This window comes from Micropterus salmoides, unplaced genomic scaffold, assembly GCF_014851395.1.
Source record: "Micropterus salmoides isolate LMB-PRFRI ecotype aquatic unplaced genomic scaffold, ASM1485139v1 Ms_hic_scaffold_12, whole genome shotgun sequence".
Classification (NCBI taxonomy): domain Eukaryota; kingdom Metazoa; phylum Chordata; class Actinopteri; order Centrarchiformes; family Centrarchidae; genus Micropterus; species Micropterus salmoides.
Window position 1 is genome coordinate 7,288,614 of NW_024040263.1, and position 24,700 is coordinate 7,313,313.

General features: G+C 40.8%; 1 protein-coding gene across 4 annotated transcripts in view; it reads left to right on the forward strand.

Annotated features, from left to right (window-relative positions):
• Positions 1–24,700, forward strand: part of lrba (LPS responsive beige-like anchor protein) — a 180,832-nt gene that overhangs the window by 149,463 nt on the left and 6,669 nt on the right. For 3 of the 4 annotated variants that reach the window (XM_038713117.1, XM_038713120.1, XM_038713118.1), the window contains exons 47-54: positions 6,211–6,378; positions 12,229–12,318; positions 13,957–14,134; positions 15,323–15,388; positions 17,115–17,270; positions 19,491–19,658; positions 23,836–23,937; positions 24,095–24,291. In XM_038713117.1, coding sequence (XP_038569045.1) covers positions 6,211–6,378; positions 12,229–12,318; positions 13,957–14,134; positions 15,323–15,388; positions 17,115–17,270; positions 19,491–19,658; positions 23,836–23,937; positions 24,095–24,291 — 1,125 coding nt within the window. The remainder of the gene's footprint in view (positions 1–6,210; positions 6,379–12,228; positions 12,319–13,956; positions 14,135–15,322; positions 15,389–17,114; positions 17,271–19,490; positions 19,659–23,835; positions 23,938–24,094; positions 24,292–24,700) is intronic. The other variant, XM_038713119.1, reaches the window with a different exon arrangement.

Genomic DNA, 24,700 nt, shown 5'->3' on the forward strand with positions numbered 1-24,700 from the left:
TGTGCATTACATGAGATCAAACTCTTCCTACTGCATGCTTTAAAAATAAAATTAATAATTTTGTTAGCTTTTAGTTGCAACTTGTTAATTAAACTTGAAAATTAATTTGGACAACATACATTTGTATGATAAAATTCGCAATATGAATCAGAAAGTTCATAAATTATGTTATTACAAGAGATCATATTAACTGTATTCTGTTGTGTATTAACTTAAGTATATATTTGTAATTAAAGTAATACTATAGTTAATATTAGCGGGGCTTAAATTCACTGTAATGTAACACCAAGAAAAGCACCAAACTCTCACATTTCAGAATTTGTAACCATCCAGTTTTTGTGCTTTGGAATCCCAAAATGGATTTATTTGCCTTTTAAGGGTTAGACGTACTTCCTTTTTCATTTTGTTCCATTCATGCACACACATACAAACACACACTAACAAGATGCAGCCCACATAACCCAACACCCTAAGAACCTCTCCTTGAAAGCTGACTACTCTCACGCTGATCAGTTGAGTCATTCATCCTAATCATCTCCACTCTATGTTGAGAGGCCTCCACACCTCCAGACAGACTCTGAGAGATCATCCAGTCCTCCAGTTAACTCTATAATCATCAGAGACAACAATGGTCCTCTCAACAGCTATCCAAATATTCTCTCATTCAGCACACTCTGCCATCCTCAGTGGCCCTGCGTTTAATCAGCGCTGACTGTTGACTTAGCTTTTGCTCACTTGATCCTATTGTGGATGTGTCTTATGGCACTGGTGATGTATTTGCTAGCTTGTTAGCCTTTTCTGTAAGGAGGCGGACAGATGGTTAGATTCTCTGCAGGTGCTTGTTAGCTATTGTTAAGATTGTAGTAGACAGTTGTTGTAATTGTTTTCTTTTGAATCCTGCAAATCGCATATTTTCTTTAAAATATATTTTAAAAATTTAAAGTAAAAAAAAGAAAGTATTTCTGACGTCCCTGTAACCAGGCTTGATTTTCATTTTTACAGATTATCATTATTTGTTATGCTCCATCATATGCCACTATCAAGCATTAACTAAAAAGTAAAAGGAGGAGACGACAACAATCACAGCATTACTGTGTTCTAAGTTTGACTCAGCACCATTTGCTTCATCCATTTACTTCTCAGTCAGTACTGTTTACTGTTGTCTGTGCTGTAAACTGAAACTCTTAGTGCATTTTTTTAGTCTACGCTATGCCGTTTGTCTGACTAAGACCAAATCCACCATGACATGTTTGTTTTGGGAAGATTCTCTCCCAATCACTGCTCATTCTGCTTCTTTTCACACCAAAACATGATATTCTTGCTTTTCAAGTGGGTGAGGGATAATAAAAGAGATGGGAGGAGTGAGCAGGAGAGAGTCAGGGTTAGAGTTTCAGGTTCCACTTGCCAGCGAGTGTCTCCGTTGACCCATAGCCAGAACTCTCACAGTTGTGACCTATCTAATTAGTAGAGCAGGAAGGAGGGGGAGCTGAAGTAATACACACAACCCATCTGGGGTTCTCTTGGTGTGTGTGAATATGAGAATAAAGGAAATGGTTTGTTAGCTGTGCGGCTGCTCCAAGGCTCGCATTCCTTACGTCACCCGTTGCTTTTTTTTCTTTCCTCTTCCATGTTGGGGGGCCCCCTCTCCTGGCTGGCAACAGGCTTCCTCTGCCTGCTTCAAAATGACAATCAGCTTCTCATTTACAGCAAGCTAATAAGCCCTTTAATCAGAGTGCTTGTCAACCTCAGGGCAAGGCAACTCCAGAGGAGTTGATCCAAAGGATCAGATGACTGGAAGAAAGAGCAGGAGTAAAAAAGGGAGTAGAGAATAAATAGAAGGGAAAATGAAAGGGGGTTGTTGAACTTGGAGGAAGAAAAGAGAATTGAAACGAGAGATGAAAAACTTTTTTTAATTGTTATGTATTAAGGTAGGAAGACTAGACTGGCTTACGCTAAGGATGTTCATGTTCGGTGTACTTGGAAACAAACAGATTTAATAAAATGCACAATTAAAATACAATATGACTAAACAAAACTTGATTTAACTGCTGATTCTTTGGTTAAGCAGTGTTGTGTTTTTCATGTGATGCTTCACTGTCACACATACTGAATGTGGTTTTCAGGATGTTTTGATCAGCGTGCTTTTAAACAGTCATTTTAGTATATACAGACCTGACAAGTGTTTGCTTTATTCATCCGTAATCGATACAAAAGAAAACAGTCTGCCTCTCACAATACTCTGAATGCAACATGTGCATTCGATTACACACCCACATCATCAGTGACACACGTGTAGGCGCGTGCACGTACACTCGCACCACCGTTGGCATGCAAATGAGTGCATTGATTTGTTAAGTGACATTTTAACATCCTCACAGACAGTTCTCCATAAGTCCTTAAAAGGGTTTTTTAGGGCCAATGAGGGAAGGAGGAGAGCATTCGGTGTCACCTCGTTAAAGCTGAAGTGAAATCCAGCTCAATCCAGACCATAAAGCTAACCGCAAACCACAGCGAGGCACAGAAACTTCACTGATGCGCCCAGTGCAACTCCTGCAGCTCTGTAGCATGGTCAGACACTTTTACTTTTGAGGTAAAAATAAAGCACACCCACTTGCAAGCAGGAAAAGAATTCCAAGGTGAGGCTGTAGAGATTAGCTGCTGAGGTGAGATCAGACGTTATCTTTTTTGCTCCTCAGGACTCTGGAGTAATCCTGGTTTAATGTCCACCAGCTGGTTAATTGCAATCACTTGGTGTCTCCGGTCCGATGTCTCAAATAAGGATCGCATGTCTTTAAGTCCTAAGTTTAGAGCGTATCTCCCTCTAAAGAGTAACGCATTGACAGACACACAGTCAAACTGTCATTTTTTTGAGTGTTTTTTGGGGGGGATTTAAGTTCACACCCCAGTTACAGATGTTTCAGAAAGGAAAGAATTAAAGTAATTTGAGACTTGCTCCCAGGCAAGGCATGTTCATTATGATACATTTTCAGTGGAATTCTCATCATAGCACTATAAGCTGGCAGGCTAGCAAAATAAGCATTAAATCAAGAAGAGAAATTAGTGAAATCCATTTGAATACTGCTTTGAAGGGCAAAAAACTGATTGAAGTAAATGATTACATTTTCCTACAAAGGAAAATATTCCAAATAATTCTTGCCATAGGAAATTAAGGGGAACCCCGTGCTTCAAAGGTGTACTTTGTCAAATCCATAACAATAGAAATGTGGGATTCCGGTGACTTCTACCCCCTATCAGCATTTACATAAAGGCATGCTAAATTATTCATTAATTATCAGAGAGTCCCCTGTGGATGGAGATGACACACACACTGGCTGCTAATTGGCTCATCAATAATCCTGCCTGGTTCTCCTGAAGTGGCACCAGATCCCACCTCAGGAATCTGCTATCTGCCCCAACCTTCTGCCTACTGGCATTACAGAACGAGACATTTCCACACCTGCTCACCGGGTACATGCCTGATTTCTGTACTTTCATTGCTTGTCCATCAAGTAGCATAAGTTCCTCATATGCAGTCTTATAGATACAAGTACAGCATTTTATATCATTGTTGAATTTATCACAACACTGTGAGTAATTGCATTAGTATGCTATTTGCAAGCAAACTGTGGTTTGGTATTGTAAACTAATAAAAAGGATATAGGATTCTGTACTTTTGTTACCATTAAAACGGTCAATGGACTAGTCTATTTCTCAACACTTCTGTTCTTCCCTACTCTATCTGTGACTCTCAAGCTCATTCTTTCCTTCTGGAAGACATAAAGCTTCAAAAATGGATCACAAATTTATAATTTCTCTTTTTAAATGCGGAAATTATTTCCTGAAGCAGCTGGGACACTGTGATTTTGCAATGCAGGAGTAAATAGTGCATTTGTTGGGCACTATTTTCAACTGCATTTGGCAAGCTAATGAAGACGGTGACTCAAAATAAACTACAGTGTCCATATTCAGAGTAATGAAGGAACATATCCAGTGCAACTGTGTGGCTCATTGATGGGTTTCATATTTCTTTTTTCTTACATCCTGATTGTTGTCCAAATGGTGTAGTAATACTGCTTTAGACGATCAAGGGAGTGTGCAGTATCCCCACAGGCGGGGGCAGATATTCTTTGAATCTCTGAGATCTATTCGCTGAGGTTAAATTCTTACACCTAGACTTCAGTCACAAGAGTGCTGCTGAGCCTATTGTCAGACAGATGGTGACAGACCAAACAAATACAAAAATACCCACCTATAAACTTACAGTGCCATCACAGCACACACACATATTCTCACTTATTCTGTCTGTCTCCCTCTCCACATGGTACATGCAAGTGATTTCCATAAAGGCGGGTCTCTGCATGCAATAACATGGCCGTGCTTTGTTTCCCCATGCTGATTGACAGTAGATTGCAGTGCACATTAAATGCCCATCAGGCCCAGCTTTACTTTTAGAAACGGGGGAGCACGGCCTGTCAAAGGTCAATCCTAATACATAATGAACTGATCTCTCTGTCTAACCCCCACCCCCACCCCCACCCCACTGCATGCTATTAAAGTGACTTTGAATAAAGAGAGTTTCCCTGACTTATAATGTAACATTAATAAAAAGGATTGCCTTATGACACAAGCCTTTAAACACACTTAACAATGTCAGTGTCTGATGCTGGAGGGACAGATAGACATGGAGTCTAGACTGGAGTGTTCTGTTTTATAATAAATGTTAGCTTAGTTTTGTTTTAGCATTACTCCATAATTCAGCCCTCAACAGAAAATTTTGTCAAGTGAGTTACACAAAGGGTAAAAGAGACAGCTCTCTCTCCATCTGCTTATTTTGTATACAGCTCTCAGAACAGTGATTGCATTTAAGTGGGCCATTGTTCAAAATACCAATAAGTGATATAACCATAAACCTACTGTACACACGTATGACAACAGATTACCCTGTTAATAGTAGACTTGAGTTTTGCTTGAAAAGTTTTGAGTCTAGTGCCAATAAAATACAAAAAAACACTTTCTGTAATACCTTACTTATAAAGATATGAACATGTTTCTCTCTAAACTCTCAATATTAGATGTTGTCTAAACACAAGCAAGCGTACAAGAACTTCCTCAATAAATAAGAAAAGAAAACTCACAAACGTCTGATTCATATTTAGAACCATCTCATCAAAAAATAAGTAAACCTCATTACCAACAACAACATCTGGCCACAACAAAAAATGTATTAATTTGTAATACTCAGCCCTAGTTAGTATCCTTGTATGTTTCCAGACACTGAACCTGAAAACCTTGCATGTACATAATTGTCTGCTGAGGAGTTAATGATTACTCTTCCACACAATGTTTATATTTCTCATCAGTTCAGATCATGGAATTTGTGACGGCATCAAAAAATCAGTCCATACTCAAGTTGCAGTAAAAACATCATCATACCTCAACCGCACACAGTCTCCTCTTCATACCCGCACTTTCCAGCCTGATTGAAAGTTGTAATTAAGAGAGTGGGGAAGAATTAGATGCAGAATGAGCTGTCAGAAAGTCACATTTAAGTGAGGGATGCGTTGGTCTCTGCCGTAAAAATTTAAATGATATAAATTGCCGTTTAAGTGTAGCACAGGCTAATGTTTTGTCACAAATTAATGTGACACAAGGCAGCAATGACAATCAAGGGCTGCCTCATTCTAATTTGGTCGTGTTTAGAGGGCTTTTGTGAGCCGACAGCTTTACACAAATTAACACAATTGCCTGTTTTTATGAGGAAACCATAAATGTTTTTTCCCTCCTTTGCCGGCTAATGAGGAGAGAAAACGGCTTGTATCTCAGCGTTATGGCGACGTCTGCAGAAGAGCAACATGGTGCTCTTATCCGCAGACCAGCAGAGGAAAGAACAAAGACAGAGGCTGAAATGGCTCCCTAATGAACTACAAGAGTTCTCTAATGTTTTGATGCTCCCATATGATCAGATATGGATTTACTGTGCTTTTTGCTCATTATAGAAATCATTGGCAGATTCTGTCCCAGGAACAATTAGCATCACATTCTTTCTCTGAGGAGTTCATCTTTGAGGGACATTAGTGATAACTGCTTTTCAGTAATGGGATGGGGAACATGTTTGGGGAGAAGCATTTGGTTAGAGTATGGGGTGTAAACGGCCTGCATCTGTTGACATTTACAATACTCATAATTCTCTGTCCTCTCCTCCATTTACAGGCTCTAGAGAGTGAGTTTGTATCCTGCCAGCTCCACCAGTGGATCGATCTGATCTTTGGCTACAAGCAGCAGGGACCCGAAGCCACCAGAGCCCTCAATGTTTTCTATTACCTGACCTACGAAGGTGCAGTCAACCTCAGCTCCATCAGCGACCCCATGCTCAGAGAGGTGAGGCTGATACATGATACATGCGCGCACACACACACGCACACACTTTTTAATACACATTAACTGTATGTACTGCACAGCTGATTTAACTCCCTTGGCAGATGATGCTGAGTAAGGGGAAAAACACCATATTACAGTAAGTACACTTGAGCGTTATCATTCTCAAATGGATGCTTAAGCTGACTATATTATAAAAGCATCTGTCCATTCACTACTGTGTTTCAGGGATATTTCTGATACCATTAGCCATGTTAAATTGGTTGTAGAAAGGCATGGGAGAGCTAAGCTAACAATCTACTGGCAGGTATTGCTGAGCAAAGCCTTTCCCCTACGTGATGCATCTGAAAGCACTCCACCAAGTGTTCCACTTTAACGCCTTAAAGCATCCTCCTTGGCTTTCATTCATTATTCATTCTCCTCACTTTGAACTGCTGCACACACAAGCTACATTGGCCTGCCCGAAAGCAACCACACAAAACACTGTGCTGAAAAGAAAAACACAGCTAGCTTGCCCACAGCCAAACACCAGCCTGACAACTTCACCAATCTGCTGTAAAAGGCAGCTAGCCAGCAGCAGGCCAATTGACCCTGCTCCAATCAGCCTTTTTTGACATCTAAGTTCTATTGCCAAAAGTGGCACATTCCCTATTTTAACTCTTGTCAGGAGAGAATAGTTGCAGTACAGGGTTTCTCTGACCGGATAATTCCAGTCTATTTTAACTTTTTCTATATTTTCCTAGTTTTGGCCATCATTTCAATTGGCTATTGCTGAGATCCGGAAGCATGTTGACATTGCCACGACGGAGTCTGGCAAGAGGGCAAGAAACATGAGTTAGCATAGTTTAGCCAGATACCCTTAACCATTTTATTTAAAAAAAGTAAAACAGAAAGTTGGTTAACCTTTGGGGTTTGTTTAAGATCTGTCTGACTGCTTGTGTTTCTTGCCCCTTTTGGACAGTGTTGTATCAATAATGCTGTGCTCCCAGATCAGATGGAAGTGGAGTACAATGTTATTATTACCATTAGGAATGATTGACTAAAGAATGATCCTTTAAGCAACGGTCCTCATAGCACTGAGGTCAAAATGGAGTTCCAGGTAGGCTTATATCAAGGGACCAAACAGCCTCGTGCCTCCACTCTTCTGCTGCCCTTCATGCTCAGTGACTGGAGCATCACGGGCATTAGGGGCGGGTCAATGATTTATTACCTCATTTGCCCTAATTCCCATCCAGGTGTGCTTTGGCCTTTAGCTACACACAGAAGCGCACGCACGCACGCACGCGCGCACACACACACACACACACACACACACTGGTTAACACACAACCACAAAATCAGATCACTGGTAGATCACTATTTCTGCCAAGCTGTTCCAGTGACAGTGGGGTTGATAAATCCACACACATACACGTCGCCATCAGAGGCATCAGTGCATGTGATTTGAGTGGTATTAAAATGGTACCTCCTGCCTCCCTGCTTATGACTGCAATAATGCAGATTTTGGATATGCATGCTTCCGAATATATGGTCTTCAATAAATCATTAAATATTTGTTTTTTGACGTTAGTATAACTATAGTAAATAAACTAGACTAATGCAAAGAGCATTAGAACACCCCATTGGGGTTTAAAGTGTTTACATGGTGTGCACTGGGTTAGATTTTATGGGAAAACGGCCATTCGACCCCCGGCTTCCCCCTGCCCGCTTGTCGAAGTGTCCTTGGGCAAGATACTGAACCCTAAATTGCTACCGAAGGCTGTGCCATCTATCTGTGAATGTGTGTGAATTATTAGTTCATTTCCGATGAGCAGTTGGCACCTTGCCATCAGTGTATGGATGTGTGTGAATGTGACTTGTAAAGTGGTTTGAAGACTTGAAAGGCGCTATATAAAGCACAGTTCAATTACTGTTGTTTGTTTACATACATTTTCCAAACATATTACAGTTTAATTGAATATTATATTGATATTTTGAAAGACTACACATGGCCATATGGCAGTGTCATACTGAAACTAATTGTAGTTGAAAATGTACAATTTATATATATATATAAATAATAATGTAAATAATTTAAGTGCACATATGTGTAAAATATGAATAAAGCAGCAAAGTTTGTTCCACTCCCTAGAGATGAAAAAAAGTTCGTTTTCTCCTCCCACTTTCAATCTGCTGCTTTCACCTTTTAAAAACACCCTCAGTCTGAGCGCTTTAATTAGTAAAATAAACCAAAGTAGTGTTATCCCTGTGAGCTAAGCCAAGGCCTTCAACTCTGTTTGTGCGGAAGGAAGCATGGCCTGTCTGTGCAGAAGGTGGAAACAGAATTACAGGCCTGGGCCTCGTCACGGCCGGGCACTGGGGGTGGATGAGGGCTACAGGAGCTTTGAGACTGAGGGCTTTGGGTCTGAAAATGTCCCCAGAGTCTGCCATTACTGAGTGACAACTGTGTCAGCCTGAGCTGTGGTCTGGGCCAGGTTAGGCTGCATTAGGACAGGCCCTGGGGCTGTTCATTGTCAGCGGGATGGGTCACAGACGTGTGTGTTTGTATGTGTATATTTGGGTCGGAAAAGGTAGTAGAGTGGGGTAGAGAGTTCAGTATTCCTGCCACACTGTTTAGCAGCGGCTAACTCCAACCCAACCCTTACGCACCCACACACTCAAGAGATTTGTATGGATCATACCAACATACCTTGATATGTTTGTACATACACATGTATCCATGCATTCATTGGCATGTGTATACCTTTGTATATTTATGTGTGCAGCATAAATGTACACGTTGTGTGTTTATATGTGCATTTCTGTTCTGGGAGAGTTTGGAATATCTCGGCACAGATTAGGGAATGCTGTGGAGACCACTGCTGTGTTTTTCAAAACCATGATTACTTCCTGTCCTGCCTCCGCCGCAAGTCAACCCCCCCCCCCCCTCTAAGAGAACTGTGTGTGTGCAGATGCGTTCATGTAAACGTGCGTGCACCGGTGTGCATGGCATGCATGCACATCTGTGTTGCCTCTCAGTGTATAAAGAGAAACACACCCTGTGTTGCCTCTTCATCGTACAGGGCTTCCCCTCTTTCACATGTGATTATGGAAAATCCCACCGCCTCTCACACCAGCGACAAAACACAGACACATGTCTGAATTGTACAGCGTTTGCGTAATTCGGCAGAAGATGGGGAAATATACTCATGCGAGTGAACCTGCTTTGACAATCAGCCAAAGTCACTCACCAAACACAAGGCCCACAGGTTTATTTTCTTTGGACAATATACCCTGCACTGTATTTAATTTTTTTCTAAAGGAACAGCCATGCTGCTTGTCAACAGCACAAGGCCATTGTAGTTATTCTTTTTATTCTATTCATGGAGAGTGTTGTTGGGTCGATTTGCATAAAAGCAGCATGTTTTACATGGAGATCCATCTTGTCAAGTGGCTGAGTAAATCAAAGGGCGGGCTGGGACATCTAAGCCGAGGGCGTCTCGGCCATTTAAATGTATAGAATATAGAAAACCTTCATCAGACACGGGCCAGCGCCCCCAAAAGAGATTGGCCTTTTGGGTGGCCCCTCATATAATCACCTGAGCATTGCATTGGCATATAGGGATAGGACATGCTGACCTAGACTGAGCCACTTTCCAGTGTGCCACCGCCTCATAAATGTCAGAGCTGAACTTAATGAAGATAGGTTGAGTGGCTTTGAGGCGTGTCTTCCTCACATTAGCTTAAGCAAAATGCTCCACTCTATAGGCAGAGGAGAGGGGAGGCACTTTGACCTTGAATGATGCACTAGTGTCCTCTCACTAACGGAATAACCGTCGACAAGATGGAAAATGTTAAGATTTTCCGTCATGATCTGTAATGAGGTCACGTACTGTGGTGTTTTGGTCCGTGATATCATTGAATGAACAGAGGGCCTTTTATTTAAAAACATTTTAATTCGTCTTAACACACCAGCCTTGATATACCCACAATACTGGATCATGGAAGCATGTCTTTCAGGACTAGTATGCTTGCACACATGCATGTGTTTAGGTCAACGTACAGTAAATGCAGTTTTGGCTTGAACACGAAACCACAGATACGCCTAACAAGAAGACCATTTTAAACTCTCTTCTCAAAGTTTCCAATCTGTTGAGCCAGTACCAGGCCACACAGCCCACTTAACTGGTGCTCCCCTTTGTGTTTTTGCAACATATCATACTGTGAAAAGTGGACATTGATTCCATTCCATTATTTTGCAAACCTAGCAGAGTGAAGAAACTTAACATGATGAAAATGAGAGTGTTGACTGTAAAGTGAGAGAGTGAGATGGATATGATCTCAGTTCTACATTCACATAAAAAAATACTATATGTAGAATTTTTTGGTTCATGATTCTTGGCAATGAAACGGTCTAATAGCCAGTTGAGATTGCTCCTTCTCTCTGGTTAGTTTCAGACAATGGCTATGAGCACTGACTAACTTCCCAACCTTTTTTCTCATGGAAATACCATATGCAGGCCTCAGCCATGAGCTCACTCTCACAGGCCTCGCCAAGTCAGGCTCAAACGTCTCAGCCTACACACACAAGCTGTCACTCCCACACAGCCAGTCACAGTGCACACCAACATACTGACGGGTCTGTCATAATTTTGTGTTGGCCATTTTCTCTCTGCCTGACCCTTTTAAAAACCATCTATCATAGTTTCTGCTTAATGTTGGGGTTAATTCCCACTGCTGCTAATCCTGTATTTTGTATTTGTCAGAGTTGTTTTTTGAAATTTTGTTTTCTATTGATATTGCCAGCACATGTTTTAATAGTATGTTTGTTGTTATTTCAACTGTTTTATTACAAACATGTTCTGTTTCCAGCCTCTCAAATGTGAGCATCTCAGTTTTATTTATGCTATTTATGTGAACTGAATACTATTGGGTTTTGGACATAACAAGCATTTTGCCCTGTGAATTTTTCACCATTTTAAAGACTTCTACAGACTATGTTGAAAAAATAAACACATAATTGATAATGAAAAAAAATGACACTGTAGAGTATTGGGATACATTTCTGTGTAGGCCTGTGTGTCTGTGCAGCGCTGTGGGTGTATTCCATCCCATGCTAGTTGGCCTGACAGTGAGCTGTGTGATGATGTCCAGAGGCTGCTCGGCCGGCGTCTGCTCTGACATTTATGGTCCTATACCTCTTCATTAACACCACCTAACCAGCCTACATGCCTGCCTGTCCCAGCCCTCCTCTGATTCTGTGTGTGGTTGTGGAGGATAAGTTGGCGTGTGTGTCTGTGTGAGTGTAAGAGTCACAGTGAGAAAGTATGTTTATATGTATGACATTTGTGCTGAAGTGTCTTTTGTATTCATCTCTTTGTTTTCTTTTTGTTGAGACATAGTCATCTTAGATTAGTGAGCATGTGAGAAGGGGTAGGGCGACTATACAAACTGATAACTGATACTGAAATATATATAATTATTTATTTATTTTTTTCACTGTTACCAGATATCTAGGCCTTTAATATCTACATCTATGTACAGGATTTTTTTATCAATATAGTTGATTTTCAATTGTCTTGATTAGCCAAAAACAAACATGTTATTTTATATACTACTGTAAATGTATTCTCAGATGTACCGTTTTAATATACAAAGTTATTAATACCATGATATAATTTTTTCTCTAATTGCCCAGCCCTAATGTGATTTGCTATAATATCTTTATACACCTCTTTACTAAGGCGTTATTGCATTATGCACCTTGTAGTTGACTTCCACATTTTGAGGCACAACATTGCAAGAATAACACTGTTTTCTGTCATTCTCCTTTCCTTTTCTTTGCCATTTCTTCCTCTGTCCTTTTTCCTTCAGGCCGTGGAGTCTCAAATTAGGAGTTTTGGACAGACCCCCTGCCAGTTGCTCATTGAGCCACACCCACCCCGAAGCTCAGCCATGCAAGTGGTGAGTGATGCATACACATACACGCAAACACATAATCTTACAATACAAAAACGTATAAATCACCATTCCTCTGATATGGGTCAGAAGCCAACTCAGCTACAGCACAACCATTGTGCAACCCGTTTAATGCTGTCTCTCTGACTTCTGGTGTGCGCTGATGTTAGCACTCATGCTTCATATAACTCTTCTTTTTAATTCATGACTCATTCTTTTCATCCTCCATTTGCCTCCTGTCTTTTCTTTATCCATCTATAACTGTGGGAAAATAAAGCCTTGAGTTTGAATGCATCTCCTCCCTCATCATTAGCGAGGTGTGTGTGAAAGGGAAAGATCACAGGCATTTCTGTGCATGTGTGTTTAGTAAGAGGTATGCCAGGGAAAGGCACAGCTTTGTGCTGGAAACCTGGGTCTGAGCCAGATTTCCTACCTGAGCTGGAAGCAGAGGAGATCAGCGAAGGAGAGCAATGAACAGCAGCCCTGAAGTGACTGCTTTTTAAGGGCCAAGGAGTGCAGTCAGTGTGCCTGCTTGTGATGGACCAAGGCCCCATGAGTCCCTATTAGTGTGGTGTCCCTGTGGCGCTGACAGCTGACTGTAGACCACCACCCAGTGCACACATGCATACTCAGACACTAACTCAGGCTAGGGCTTTGAATCCTCTATACTTATGGGCAAATTCCTATGAAATGTTTTTGTTTTTTTACTCCACCACATATAGTTTTCAAACATAATATTCAGACACCATTACTTCAAACACATTTCTACCCCCCCTCCTCCATTCTCCTTCAGAACTCCCTGTTCTCTTTCCTTTTGCATGTTCTTGCTCTCTACTTTCTCTCCATCCTCCCTCATGTGAGTGTGTTGTCAGAGTGTCGGCATCTGCCCATGCTGGTGGTAATGATACTGTCAGTGCGTCTGGTTAGCTGTCAGACACACCGGATTTACTCAGGTCTATTCCTGATGTTAACACTGATGTTCCTCTTCTTTACACGCAAGGAGGAAAATGGCTCCGTGTTTGAGCTGCTTAATACAAACACACTGCAAATGGCTCTATATAAACTCCTGTCTAAGCAGGAAACAGTTTGATAGGTCAATGAAATCGGAATGAAATGAAAGACTGCATTGTAGTCGGTTTCTCCTACTGTATATGTTGTGTTGTGAACATCAGTATAACTCAGAAGTAGTGCTGAAATGATTATTAGATTTTTACATTAGTCAGCTGACAAAAAGATTGTGCAGTTATTGCTTTTAAAGGGACTTGCGTTTAGTAACACTTCATTTATACATTTTTCTTTTGAAAAATACTGATAAAGCTCTTCCTCTTTGAGATTCTTTCCATTGCTAATTTTCCTGTATTGCTGTTTCAATGGGGATTTCTTGCCTTTTTCTTGCAAACATTAAACCTAGCTCTTTTTCCTTGCTTAATTGCTGCTTACTGCTATCCTGCTCAAGCTTCCTAACTTTCTCTCCGTCCTTCTTTTTCCTCCCTCTCCCTCTCTTTTTTCCCTTGCTAACACCGGCCGCTTCACTCGTCTTTTGTCTTGCCCTTCGTCTGCCGCTCCATATCTCGGCCCCTTTCCCCTCTCTTCCCTACATGGCGTTGTCCGTCCTGGGGGCCTGAACAGTATCTTCTCCTGCAGAGCCCGCTGATGTTTACGGAGCAGATGCAGCAGGATGTTATCATGGTGCTGAAGTTCCCATCCAACTCTCCTGTGACCCACGTAGCGGCCAACACCCAGCCAGGTCTAACGTCACCTGCCATCATCACTGTCACCGCCAACCGCCTCTTTGCCGTCAACAAGTGGCACGGCCTGGCAGGTGAGAGATTTGTGTCCATTATTTGCATGAATTTACATCGTTGTCTTTCTTTTCTATCTAAAAGGTGCATTTAATTGAAAGAATTTGTTTTGTGATTTAACGCCACTGTGATTCTGCGTCCGATTTAACCTCAAGGGTATTTTAGGCAGGTAAAGACAATCTTTTGCTACCACAGAATAATTTTCAGATTCCCTCGGCTCATCTCTCTCCCCTATACTTGTGTCTAATTTACTGAGCCAAGAACTGACCCATCTCGTCTCCATAGGATGGACGTTGATTTGGGAGACACTTGACTGTGTCTGCTGAATAGCAGTATCAAATGTGACACATGCAGCAGCCAGCATTAGGTCTCACGTCCACCTCCATACATCAGCCTCTCGCTTCACAAAACCTTATTTACTCAACATCCATCCTGCCCCCAGAAGAAACATTAAATTTGATATCTCTGAATTTGGTAGGATGAAGACTGATCGGTTTTCAGTAGAATTCAACTCATCCATGCGCACCACAGACCTGACTGATTAACCTAATTGGTTTAGTGAGCTGGTATAATAAACAAGATGTGTGCCGTTCAGAAGTAGTTCATTAATTGCATGGATTTATTGGATGTGCACATAAATTCTTTAACAGGATGCATGCTGACAATAAAAAGAATGTTTGAAAATTTTTTGAAAATGTTTGCTTTTAGAGTAGAGGCAGCTAATTAACAAAACACAAACTTAATCAACACTTTTGTTAAGATGAATTATTTAAGCCAGCTTCTTCCATGTTAGATGTAACTGCTCGCTATTTTATAGTTTTGGAAACTGACTACTGTTATTTGGTTTTGGACTGTTGTTCAGGCAAAATGAGCAATGCGAAGACGCCACCATGAGCTCGGCGAAATAGTGTAAAATGTGTGACATTTTATAGACTATAAAGCTAATCAGTTAAACACAGAAATAATGGTCAGATTAATCCAATATAATAACTCAATATCTTTGGGTTTTGGACTGTTGAGCATTTTGTAGCGTATAGTTAGCATAAAGAATCATGTGTCTAATCTGCGGGAGAACTCTTGGGCCAGTAGATGACACTATGACTTTATGGTTATTATTTTCAGTGTGTTATAATGAACTGAAAGCCAGCATTTACTTCACAAGGCCACATGATTACAATATTAATCCAGTCTGTCTTCTTTTCTGTCAGGTCATCAGAGCTCAACGGTGCAGGACCAGCAGTACCAACTTCCTGTGGAAATTGACCCTCTGATAGGTATGCTGTCACTTATGACTGTAAAAGAATTCATACACATACGTATTATTTACATAGTGTGAGCTTATATATGCATGAAATGATTTTTGTGTGGATTTGTGTATGAATCCTGCTGGCATCTTGGTGACTCATGGCAGTCGGTGGTGCCGTGTCCCTGGACAGTAGATTAGAATTGTTTCTCTGCCTCTGCCCCGGTTCACTCCTCATGATATAGGCCCTGCTCTCACACTAAACCATTTGCATGCAAATTGGAATGCAATGAGCTGTGGCCTAGGCCGGCATTTCATCATCAACTCCCCCTCTTTCTCCCTCCATCGTCCCCTCCCTCCCTCCCTTTCTGCATCCTCTTTGGTTTAATTTGAGCGGAGGGAAAGGACGCGTGTCAATGGAAATGAATATGAATGTGGTAATAATGTGTGATTGAGAATGCAGCGCGGACGTCTGTCAGGACAATATGGGCGCCTCTCATCCTTCACGACTTGTTGATGAGCAGGAGAAGAGTGCCGAGCTGCAGTGATGTATGAGATGCACTGGTGGAGCAGGGAGAGAAGAGCCACTTCTATCTGCTCCCGCCTTCGCCTCCATCGCTTTCCTGCAGCCTCTTGCAATCTCACGCACATTTGCAAGGGAGGCTGTTCTTTCTCCGTGAATCTTGTGGTCACTCTTAGTCTCACCAGACCATTTCCACACGTGTTTTTTCCCCACGCTTGACTAATGAAAATAACCAGGGGTTTAGTCTCACATATTCATCTTTATCTGCACGTACAGTTTTTCTCTCCTTTACTGCCCCTCTGTACATGTAGAATAAAATAAATATTTGTCTGTGCACCAGTATTTATACATTCAGTGCATGTTTATATGAGAGCTTTATAGTGGGTGTTATTTGTCACTGAAATCACATTTTTTTGGCTAAATCTTTCATGTTTTTGTTTTATTTTTATCACTTGACATTGTTGTGTTCTCCCATCTCACATTGTGTCATCATTTCCAACACTAAAGCATTAATAATGCACTAAATAATATATTTTTGTGTTTGTGGGTGTGTATTTTGGGTGAGGTAGAGGGGATTTTTTTTGTGCTTGTCAGTAATATATTTACACTGTTTGCATTCCAGAAGGAGTCTGAGCTAAACACAGTAAATTGAGGATGAGTGTTGAGCCAGCTGTGGCTTTGGAAAATGTTAGAAATGGGTTAAAATATTGGTTGTAGCAGGTACTCTGGACTTTCTCACTTTCCCTGCTCGACAATGTTCTCCAGCACCTGTTCTCCAGTGCTCGTGACCCCACCAAATAAGAAATACTTCACAATGGACATATCTCTCTAGAAAAGAAAAAAGATACCACTTATGGAAGAGAGACTGTCAATAAATTTCTAACCACCAATTGGCTAAATTACACAACCAAGATGAATTTGCAGTGTGTGTTCAGACTTGAGTTGTGTGCATATTTTGTGAAGACTATGCATCATTACTCAGACTAGACTCTCACGAAAAATGTGAAGTCCTGTAAACTTAAACTCCAGGATGTTTTATGTATTCTGTCACAAATCTTCTTTGCACTGTGAGCTGAAACTTAAATGGTGGAGGTGCATTAGAGTGTGGGTTCTTAAAAAAATAGCTGATTTATGTAAACAGTAAATTGTATGTTTGATCATAGATTTAATACATCTATGTGCATCTACACCTTTCCAATCCATACTGTTCATTTTTTCCCCCTCTCCTCTGCAGCCAGTAACGTGGGCAGTCATCGCCGTCAGATCTCAGACCTGCTGGATCAAAGCATTCAGATCAGCTTGCAGTGTTTCATCATCACTGCAGACAATCGCTTCATCCTTCTGTGCGGCTTTTGGGACAAAAGCTTCCGGGTTTACTCCACTGACTCAGGTACTGTACAGTCATTGTATACTTCTTCCCCCTTAGCCCTGATAGGATCAGGATCACAAAAAGCTGTTCTGTTTTCAGCTGTATTTTAAACAGTATTTAAAGTATGCCACATCATGTCGTAACAATTTTGTCCCATACATGCATTAGTGCAGCCCTGGATTTACATGCTGTAAATTTATTACTTCATATTTAACTTTGTCAAAATAAGACAACCATGTTGTTACCATATTTCATATAATTTGGGTAAACCATATTTGGAATCTTAACATGCACATTTTCTCTGCCACTAAACTCTTGGCCTCAGCTTTTCGTTTAGATGTTTTTATGTCTGACTCTCAACAGACAAAAACTTAAAAGCAATTGTTGAACACTTGCAATTTAAATATAGCCTCTACTTTTGGCACATATGGGAAATATGTCGAACGTGCTGCTTTGTCTCTGGGTTGCCACATAATGGCATGAACCCAATGAGATACATTAGGATGTGCTTCTGAAACATTACATTCTTGCACTAATATTAAAATATAATGGGCACATTGCCATGACATTTAATAAACACATTCATGCTATTAAAGAGATAAACCTCTTAATGGTAATGAACCCTGTGGCCTTTCCTCTAGCACCATCCTCAGGACAAACCTTTAATTTGTATCTCCACTGCCAGCAAGGGTAAAACAAAGTATGTTTTTTATGGTCTTGTATTGCAGCTTCTAGCGGCCACTAGCAGCATTTAGATTCTGTACTATGAACATACAGTATTGTAATGTAGCTGCACCAGTGAAGTTGTTGATAAATGTACACAATTACAATAGGGCTCTTTTTATTTTCTCCTTTTCTTTTATAACAGTTCAACAATTGTATTGTGTACTAATGTTGTAGAGTTCAGTGTGATTTCTTTTAAGTACAGTAATTATGGGAATAATCACAATAATCGCATAAATAATGTTTACCTCAGTATACCCTGTATATTTTGAAATAGTGTTTATCTTAATATTCACCTAAGCAGAGTATCTGACTTGCTACTTATACTTGCGTATGCAATGCAGACATTTTCACACACACGCTCACACTCGCACTCTATCAGGTCAGGGGTCCTAAATGAAACTGTCTCAAGCTTAATCTGTGTACCCCACTCCTCAGCTCTTCTCCCCAGCCCCATTCAGAATCCTGCGCACATCTATACAACAGACTCCGATTCAATTTCTGTAGGCCAGGGCCTCCTTGTCTTTAATACAGGAGGAAAGGAAGGAGGGATGGGAGCGCAGAGATAGCTCTATTGTGTGACTGCCATCGGGGTGTGCGACTGGAACGTGAACACGGTTTAATCGCACACGCTCAACAGCTGCCACTGAGGTCCCTAAAGCCCCCAGGTTAAAGAACTGAGGGATTTTATCAATTACAAGACTTGATTGGTACACGTGCACAAAACACATAGCCTGATACCCCTGCACGCACACACATTGAATTTAATTTGTCCGCGTGCATGCCAGTGTGCGTCTGTGAGCAGATGAGTATGTGTTCAGCAAGAGTTGCATGGTAGCCATTATTGCTTCAGCCATCATTACTTATTTTCAGTGTTTATAAAGATGTCAAACATTTTATTTCTTTGATGTCTCTGTTCTTCTTTGGAAGTTTAGTCAGTGGCTCGCCCAGTTTCATAACAGCCCTCATTATTTCAGTGAGATACAGCTTAATTACCCGATGGACAGTGATTTTGACACCCAGGCAGAAATGTCATGTGTTGCAAACTCTCCACTGTTTGACTGCAGAGGTCACACTATGAGGAGCGTAATGAGTATTCGACAGCTAGACAGTGGAGCTGTGGTCTGGAAACCTGACAGCAATTAGCCTCTTTATATATATATACATGGAGCGCACTGCATGTGCATGGACACACACTCTAATACACACAGAGTTGGAACAAATATTTATTCTTGACTGGGAATTAGTAGACGTCTGATCTTGTATAGATCTTGTAGCATTACTAGCCAAGCAGGCAGATGATCAACAAATACACAGTGGGGAGATCCAAAGTACTGCATTTAGCAACACATTTATACTAATAGTTTTTGCTATTAAAGTGCAATATGAAAATAAGTATAACAGTAATATTCAAACATTGTGATATATTTATAAATGCATCATTTCATTTTTGTCTAATCCAGTTTATCAATGACTACTGATTCTTAAGAACATGTGTATATTTGTGGGCCTTTGCAGGCAAACTGACACAGATAGTCTTTGGGCACCGTGACGTGGTGACGTGTCTGGCTCGCTCTGAGTCGTACATCGGAGGAGACTGCTACGTCCTTTCAGGCTCCAGAGATGCCACCCTGCTGCTGTGGTACTGGAATGGAAAGCACAACAGCATTGGAGAGCACCCAGGCAGTAAGTACACAGGCATACCTACCCAATGTGTGAGCGCGCACACATACACACACACACACACACACACGGGTATTCTCTGAGTGCTCACTCTCCCAGACAGTTGTGACCGTGTGATTTACGGCCTCCCTCTGTAAAGTAACAACTAGTTTCGTCTGACCAGGCCAGGCCTCCTGCATACAGATTGGATTTCGCAGCACCATTGCACCATGAGCAGCTTTCGATAATGTGTTTGAGATTGTGTGAGTTTGTGAGACCAGAGTGTGTGTGTGTGTGTGTGTGTGTGTGTGTTTGTGAGAGAGAGAGAGAGAGAATCTGTCTTTAATGTGAGTGAAAGTGAGGGCCACTTAGAGACGTTAAATGTGATGTTGGGGGTCGTCGACCAGCACATGAAAGTTCACCACCATCCGAGGGCCACGGGGTCATTCGAGTCGATAAAAGTGAAAAATGTCATGGGCCTCCCTTACGTTACCATAACATATGGCATTAGCCATGATCAAAGCATCGCACACACATTGCTCAGCCCTTAGACTGCTCGGTGCTAATTCGGTCAGCTTAGATTGGCCTACATGTTGTAAAGTGATCCATTACAAATGGGCTGAAATTTATGACAAATTGTGATTTGGTTAATAAGCCACATTGGCTTTTGATTTAAAGGACAGAGCAGACATGATTGTCACTTAACTCAAAAGTGGCATGTTGGAGACAAGACAAATGTTTTCTAATTCCCAAAAGTTAATTCACAGGGATTTTCAAACTTTTCTTAAGAAAAGGATCAATATTTTCGTGAGTTGAAAAATGTGATTTGACGTAAACCACATTTTAATTGTGTGTGTGTACCCATTTCAAATCAGGCTTTTCTCATTTTGATTGCTTTATTTTACTCAACAGAGAACATAACTATTATGACATGTCAGAAAGCAGGAGCACTTTGTGGTGATGAATATAGCACATAGATTTTATTCCAATAGCTGACGTTTCAGCAACACATTATGGTCTTATTTTGATTATCCTCAAAAAGTTGTTGTTAACATAACTGAAACAATACTGATATTTTACTTAAGTATAACAATAACTGGATATTTTCTTAGAAAAAAAAATGTTATTATTGATTTATAAAATTGTTATATGCCCAAGGGAGTTCTTTGTGTACGTACTGATACATGTGCTGCACATGTTCGCATAAGCATGTGTGTGTCAACCTCAGTCGGCTCAGTGCAGTTACCACGTTGTAGCTAAAGGAGCAGACAAAGCAGTCGTCATCCCAACCCCTCACCACCACAATGTGATGCTCCATTGCCCCAGACCACAGGAGGCTCTTCCAGACATGAAGCTCTGCTGTGTACACAAACACACACTCACAGAATAGATACAGACAGAAGACATTTCTTTATTCCTCTTCCAAAAACGAAACACTTTCAAGCTAGTCTTCACATATACTCGTATAAGAACACATGTTATACACACACACGCACAACCACACACACATTCCTTTTCATCCATAATACCCTATGAACATCCTTAACACTTAATAAGCTTGCCACAAATGCCTCTCAATGGCTGAAATGCACATGTACACATTGACCTATGCACACTTGGTTCCAGCTGCAGGCATATGTTGCCCTGCACAGCAGCAGAGAGATTCCACAGACACCACTACCATCTGCTGGTCCGAGACGGGACATTAGTTCAATGAGACACCTACGTTACAATGTATTTCTGTTTTAAATAAAGTGAACATTGAAGATAAAAATATTTTTTGATGGAAAATTCAGCACAGATGTTTCAGAATAACTGATATTGTGATTGGTGTGGATACTTCTCAGGTGCACAACATTTTCATACACACATGTATGTATGTATTTATCTTTATACTGTATATATCAGAAACAGACATACACACTTGTGCACATATATGTTTGTGGTTCAGTAACAAACTCTTTAATTGAATCTGGATTCGGTATCAAATCTGCTCGTGAAATTCTAAATCTCATTAATCCCTTGTTAAAGGTTTAGCTTGCAACAGCTTTTGAGCAAGAAAGATCAAACAACTGAATATAATGACTAAAACTCAACAGTGTAATACTCATTTGCATTTTAGCTAAGTGGATACTTCAATGCTTTGTACATTACTCTTTGACAATAAAAAAAGAGGAAGAACATAAAAAATCTGGCGATTTTACATACTTTTAACAGGGTCCAAGCTGGAACTGGCTTTTGGATCAAGTCCATCTGCACACACACACACACACACACACACACATACACACACCCCTTGTCCACACTTGCCTAGATAGATGATACCCTCCTCAGTGTCCCAGCTTCAGTCATATACAGGTATAAGATTGTAATCAGATGTGGCGCTAATTCAAACCAAATGGCAGGTAGAGGCTCAAAAGGTTAACTGATACACCAATATATCAGCTTTATTGATCTTCTCTGAGCAAAATCCAACATCATGCTTTAATCCACAGGCTTGTAGGTCATAAGTTTGCTTTTAGTGACGTTGAGGATGTTAATCAGTTAACTAAATGAAATGTTGACGTTAAGGATGCCGACCTGTTGTGACAAGGAGGCTGGTATGTATTTACAATGTGGACAGAAGAGATGTAGGGAATTGAGACAATCGACTGGCATTAAGAAAATGTGTGGTCAGTTATTAGGTTTTTTTTAGTCTGTTGTTCCTGTTTTGTTTTTATTTGTTATCATAAATTGCACATTATCTGTAAATAAAAAAAAGTTTACTTACAATACATGCATCAGAATCTACTGATTTAAGTATCCCCTTGTTTATCTGTAGTAATCTAATTACTGTATGTAAGGATTAGATTTTTTGTTTGTTTGATTAGAAACATTGCTGACATCCTCTTTGTATGTGCTAGACTTTAACTAGAGTTTAGCTTGTCCCCTGGTTTGCTTTTTTACAAGGGGGTTCATTGAGCAGCATGGCCTGTGCAGAGTCTTTTTACTAAATCTAATTAAGGTTTAACAGTAGCTGTGGCTTTTGGTGGGGAAGTATCTGTCTTATTAGTGAACCTGTGTTACGTTTTATGTCTTATAATTGAATTAAAGAGTGAAACGAACTCTTGATACTTTGCCCAAGTCAGCAAGAAACTACTGTTCTTTTCCAAAAGTACTTGAAAATACCTCAGTTTATCACAAAAAGTATTGTATATGACTTGCATTTACTGTTAGTTAAGTAATTAGTTATATGGGAAACTATTTTACTCAAATTACATTGCCCTCAAGCCATTTGGAGTTGATACAAAAAAATAATTGGAAAAAATAGCGTCATGAAGTATTTAAAAATGAATCATGGACTGAGTGTTCTTGCCCCGTCTTCCTCTTTTTGTGCTGAACTTGACCTTTGACAGCAAAGAAGATGGGGTCATTAAAGTCAAGGCCCCCTCCCAGAGACATGAAACCCTAATGAACTCCACACTCCAATTTAGGGATGCAGCCCCAGTGCAGGGTCATTATGTGTACACACATGCAGCTCAACTGACTTGCATACACCTACATATATTTACATACTGTTGTACACTTTGACCAAATGTTTGGATAAAGCGTCTGCCTGCAATTAACAATCAATATTTGTCAAAGTATTATATAATGATAATAATAAGTCCAAACTCCATGCAAGTCTGCATGTGGTTGCAGACAGAGAAAAAAAGGCGATTTTGTTTTGTCGCTTGCCCCGACAGCTCAAACCAAAACAAAATCACACAAACTTCATGAGTTGAACCATAACTTACTCTCGCTCCCGCTGGCTCTCTTTCTCTCTCGCTGTCTGTAGTGCAGAAACATCTGGATCCAGTGAAGGCAGTCAGGGAGTGAAGGTTTTAAAGATGGGGAGAGGCGGAGGGTGACAAGTGCTAGAAAGGGAGCATGAATGAGAATCTCAAATCCTGAGCAACAAGCTACAGCACATATTCACATAAAAAAAACAAAGTTCCTTTAAGATGAAATAATTAATAAATTTTGACATTGTACATTTTGATTTCCATACATGATTGTTTGTCTTTTTATGTGGTTCATAATGCTTTTCTGCTACATTGAATTGCTTTCATCTCAAGTTCAAGTTATTTCACTCCCTCTAGTGACCAAAAGTGGTAATTCCTTTTTACTTGTGAAGCTGTTCTCTGAAATATACAAAACAATTTTGTTTGTATTATTCTAGCAGAGTTTACCATGCCGCGGGCCATCTTAACGGGCCATGACTGTGAAGTGACATGTGCAAGTGTGTGTGCCGAGTTGGGTCTCGTAATCAGTGGCTGCAAAGGTGAGCTTTGTCTGTCAGACTTTATTAATAGGATACAAAATATATGTGTGTACTTGACAACTGTAAGACACTGATTAAAGTAAAATAATCACCTGATAAGAGCCACTACGAGTTTATCTTCTGCCTTCACTTATCGTGTTTTCTTATGTTTGTTCAGAGGGTCCTTGTCTGATCCATTCCATGAATGGGGACCTTCTGCGGACCCTGGACGGCCCAGAGCGCTGCCTGCGGCCTCGTCTCATCCAGTCCTCCACTGAGGGAAACTGTGTGATTTACTACGACAAGGGACAGTTTTGTCTCTTCAGTGTCAATGGCAAACTGCTGGGACACATGGAGGTGGAAGACAGCATCAAGGTGAGAAGTCTGCGTGAGCATGCATGCAAAAGTGCACTTGCTTGCACGTGTATGTCTGTGCCACATCATTGTAGAAATACCTCCCACTGATTAAAGGCTTTCTTATGGTTTGAGATTTGAGAAAGGTAAGGGGTCGGCATGCTTCGGGGCGAACTGTGGCTTCACGACTCTTTTATTCCCTTTCTCATGCATACACCAGAGGAAATGGTCCTTTTGATCCACAGCTCTGTTGTCAGGTCAAATTGCGTCGGCGGCAGTGGTAGTGAACATTCCTGAAGAGTGGTCAGCTCTGGACACCAACACCATTAACTACCCTCCAGCGCAGGACGACACATTCCCCATTTCCCACATTTCCTCCCTCGTGGTTAGAGTGACACAAGATAGCGGCCACTGCCTTTGGTTTCCCGAC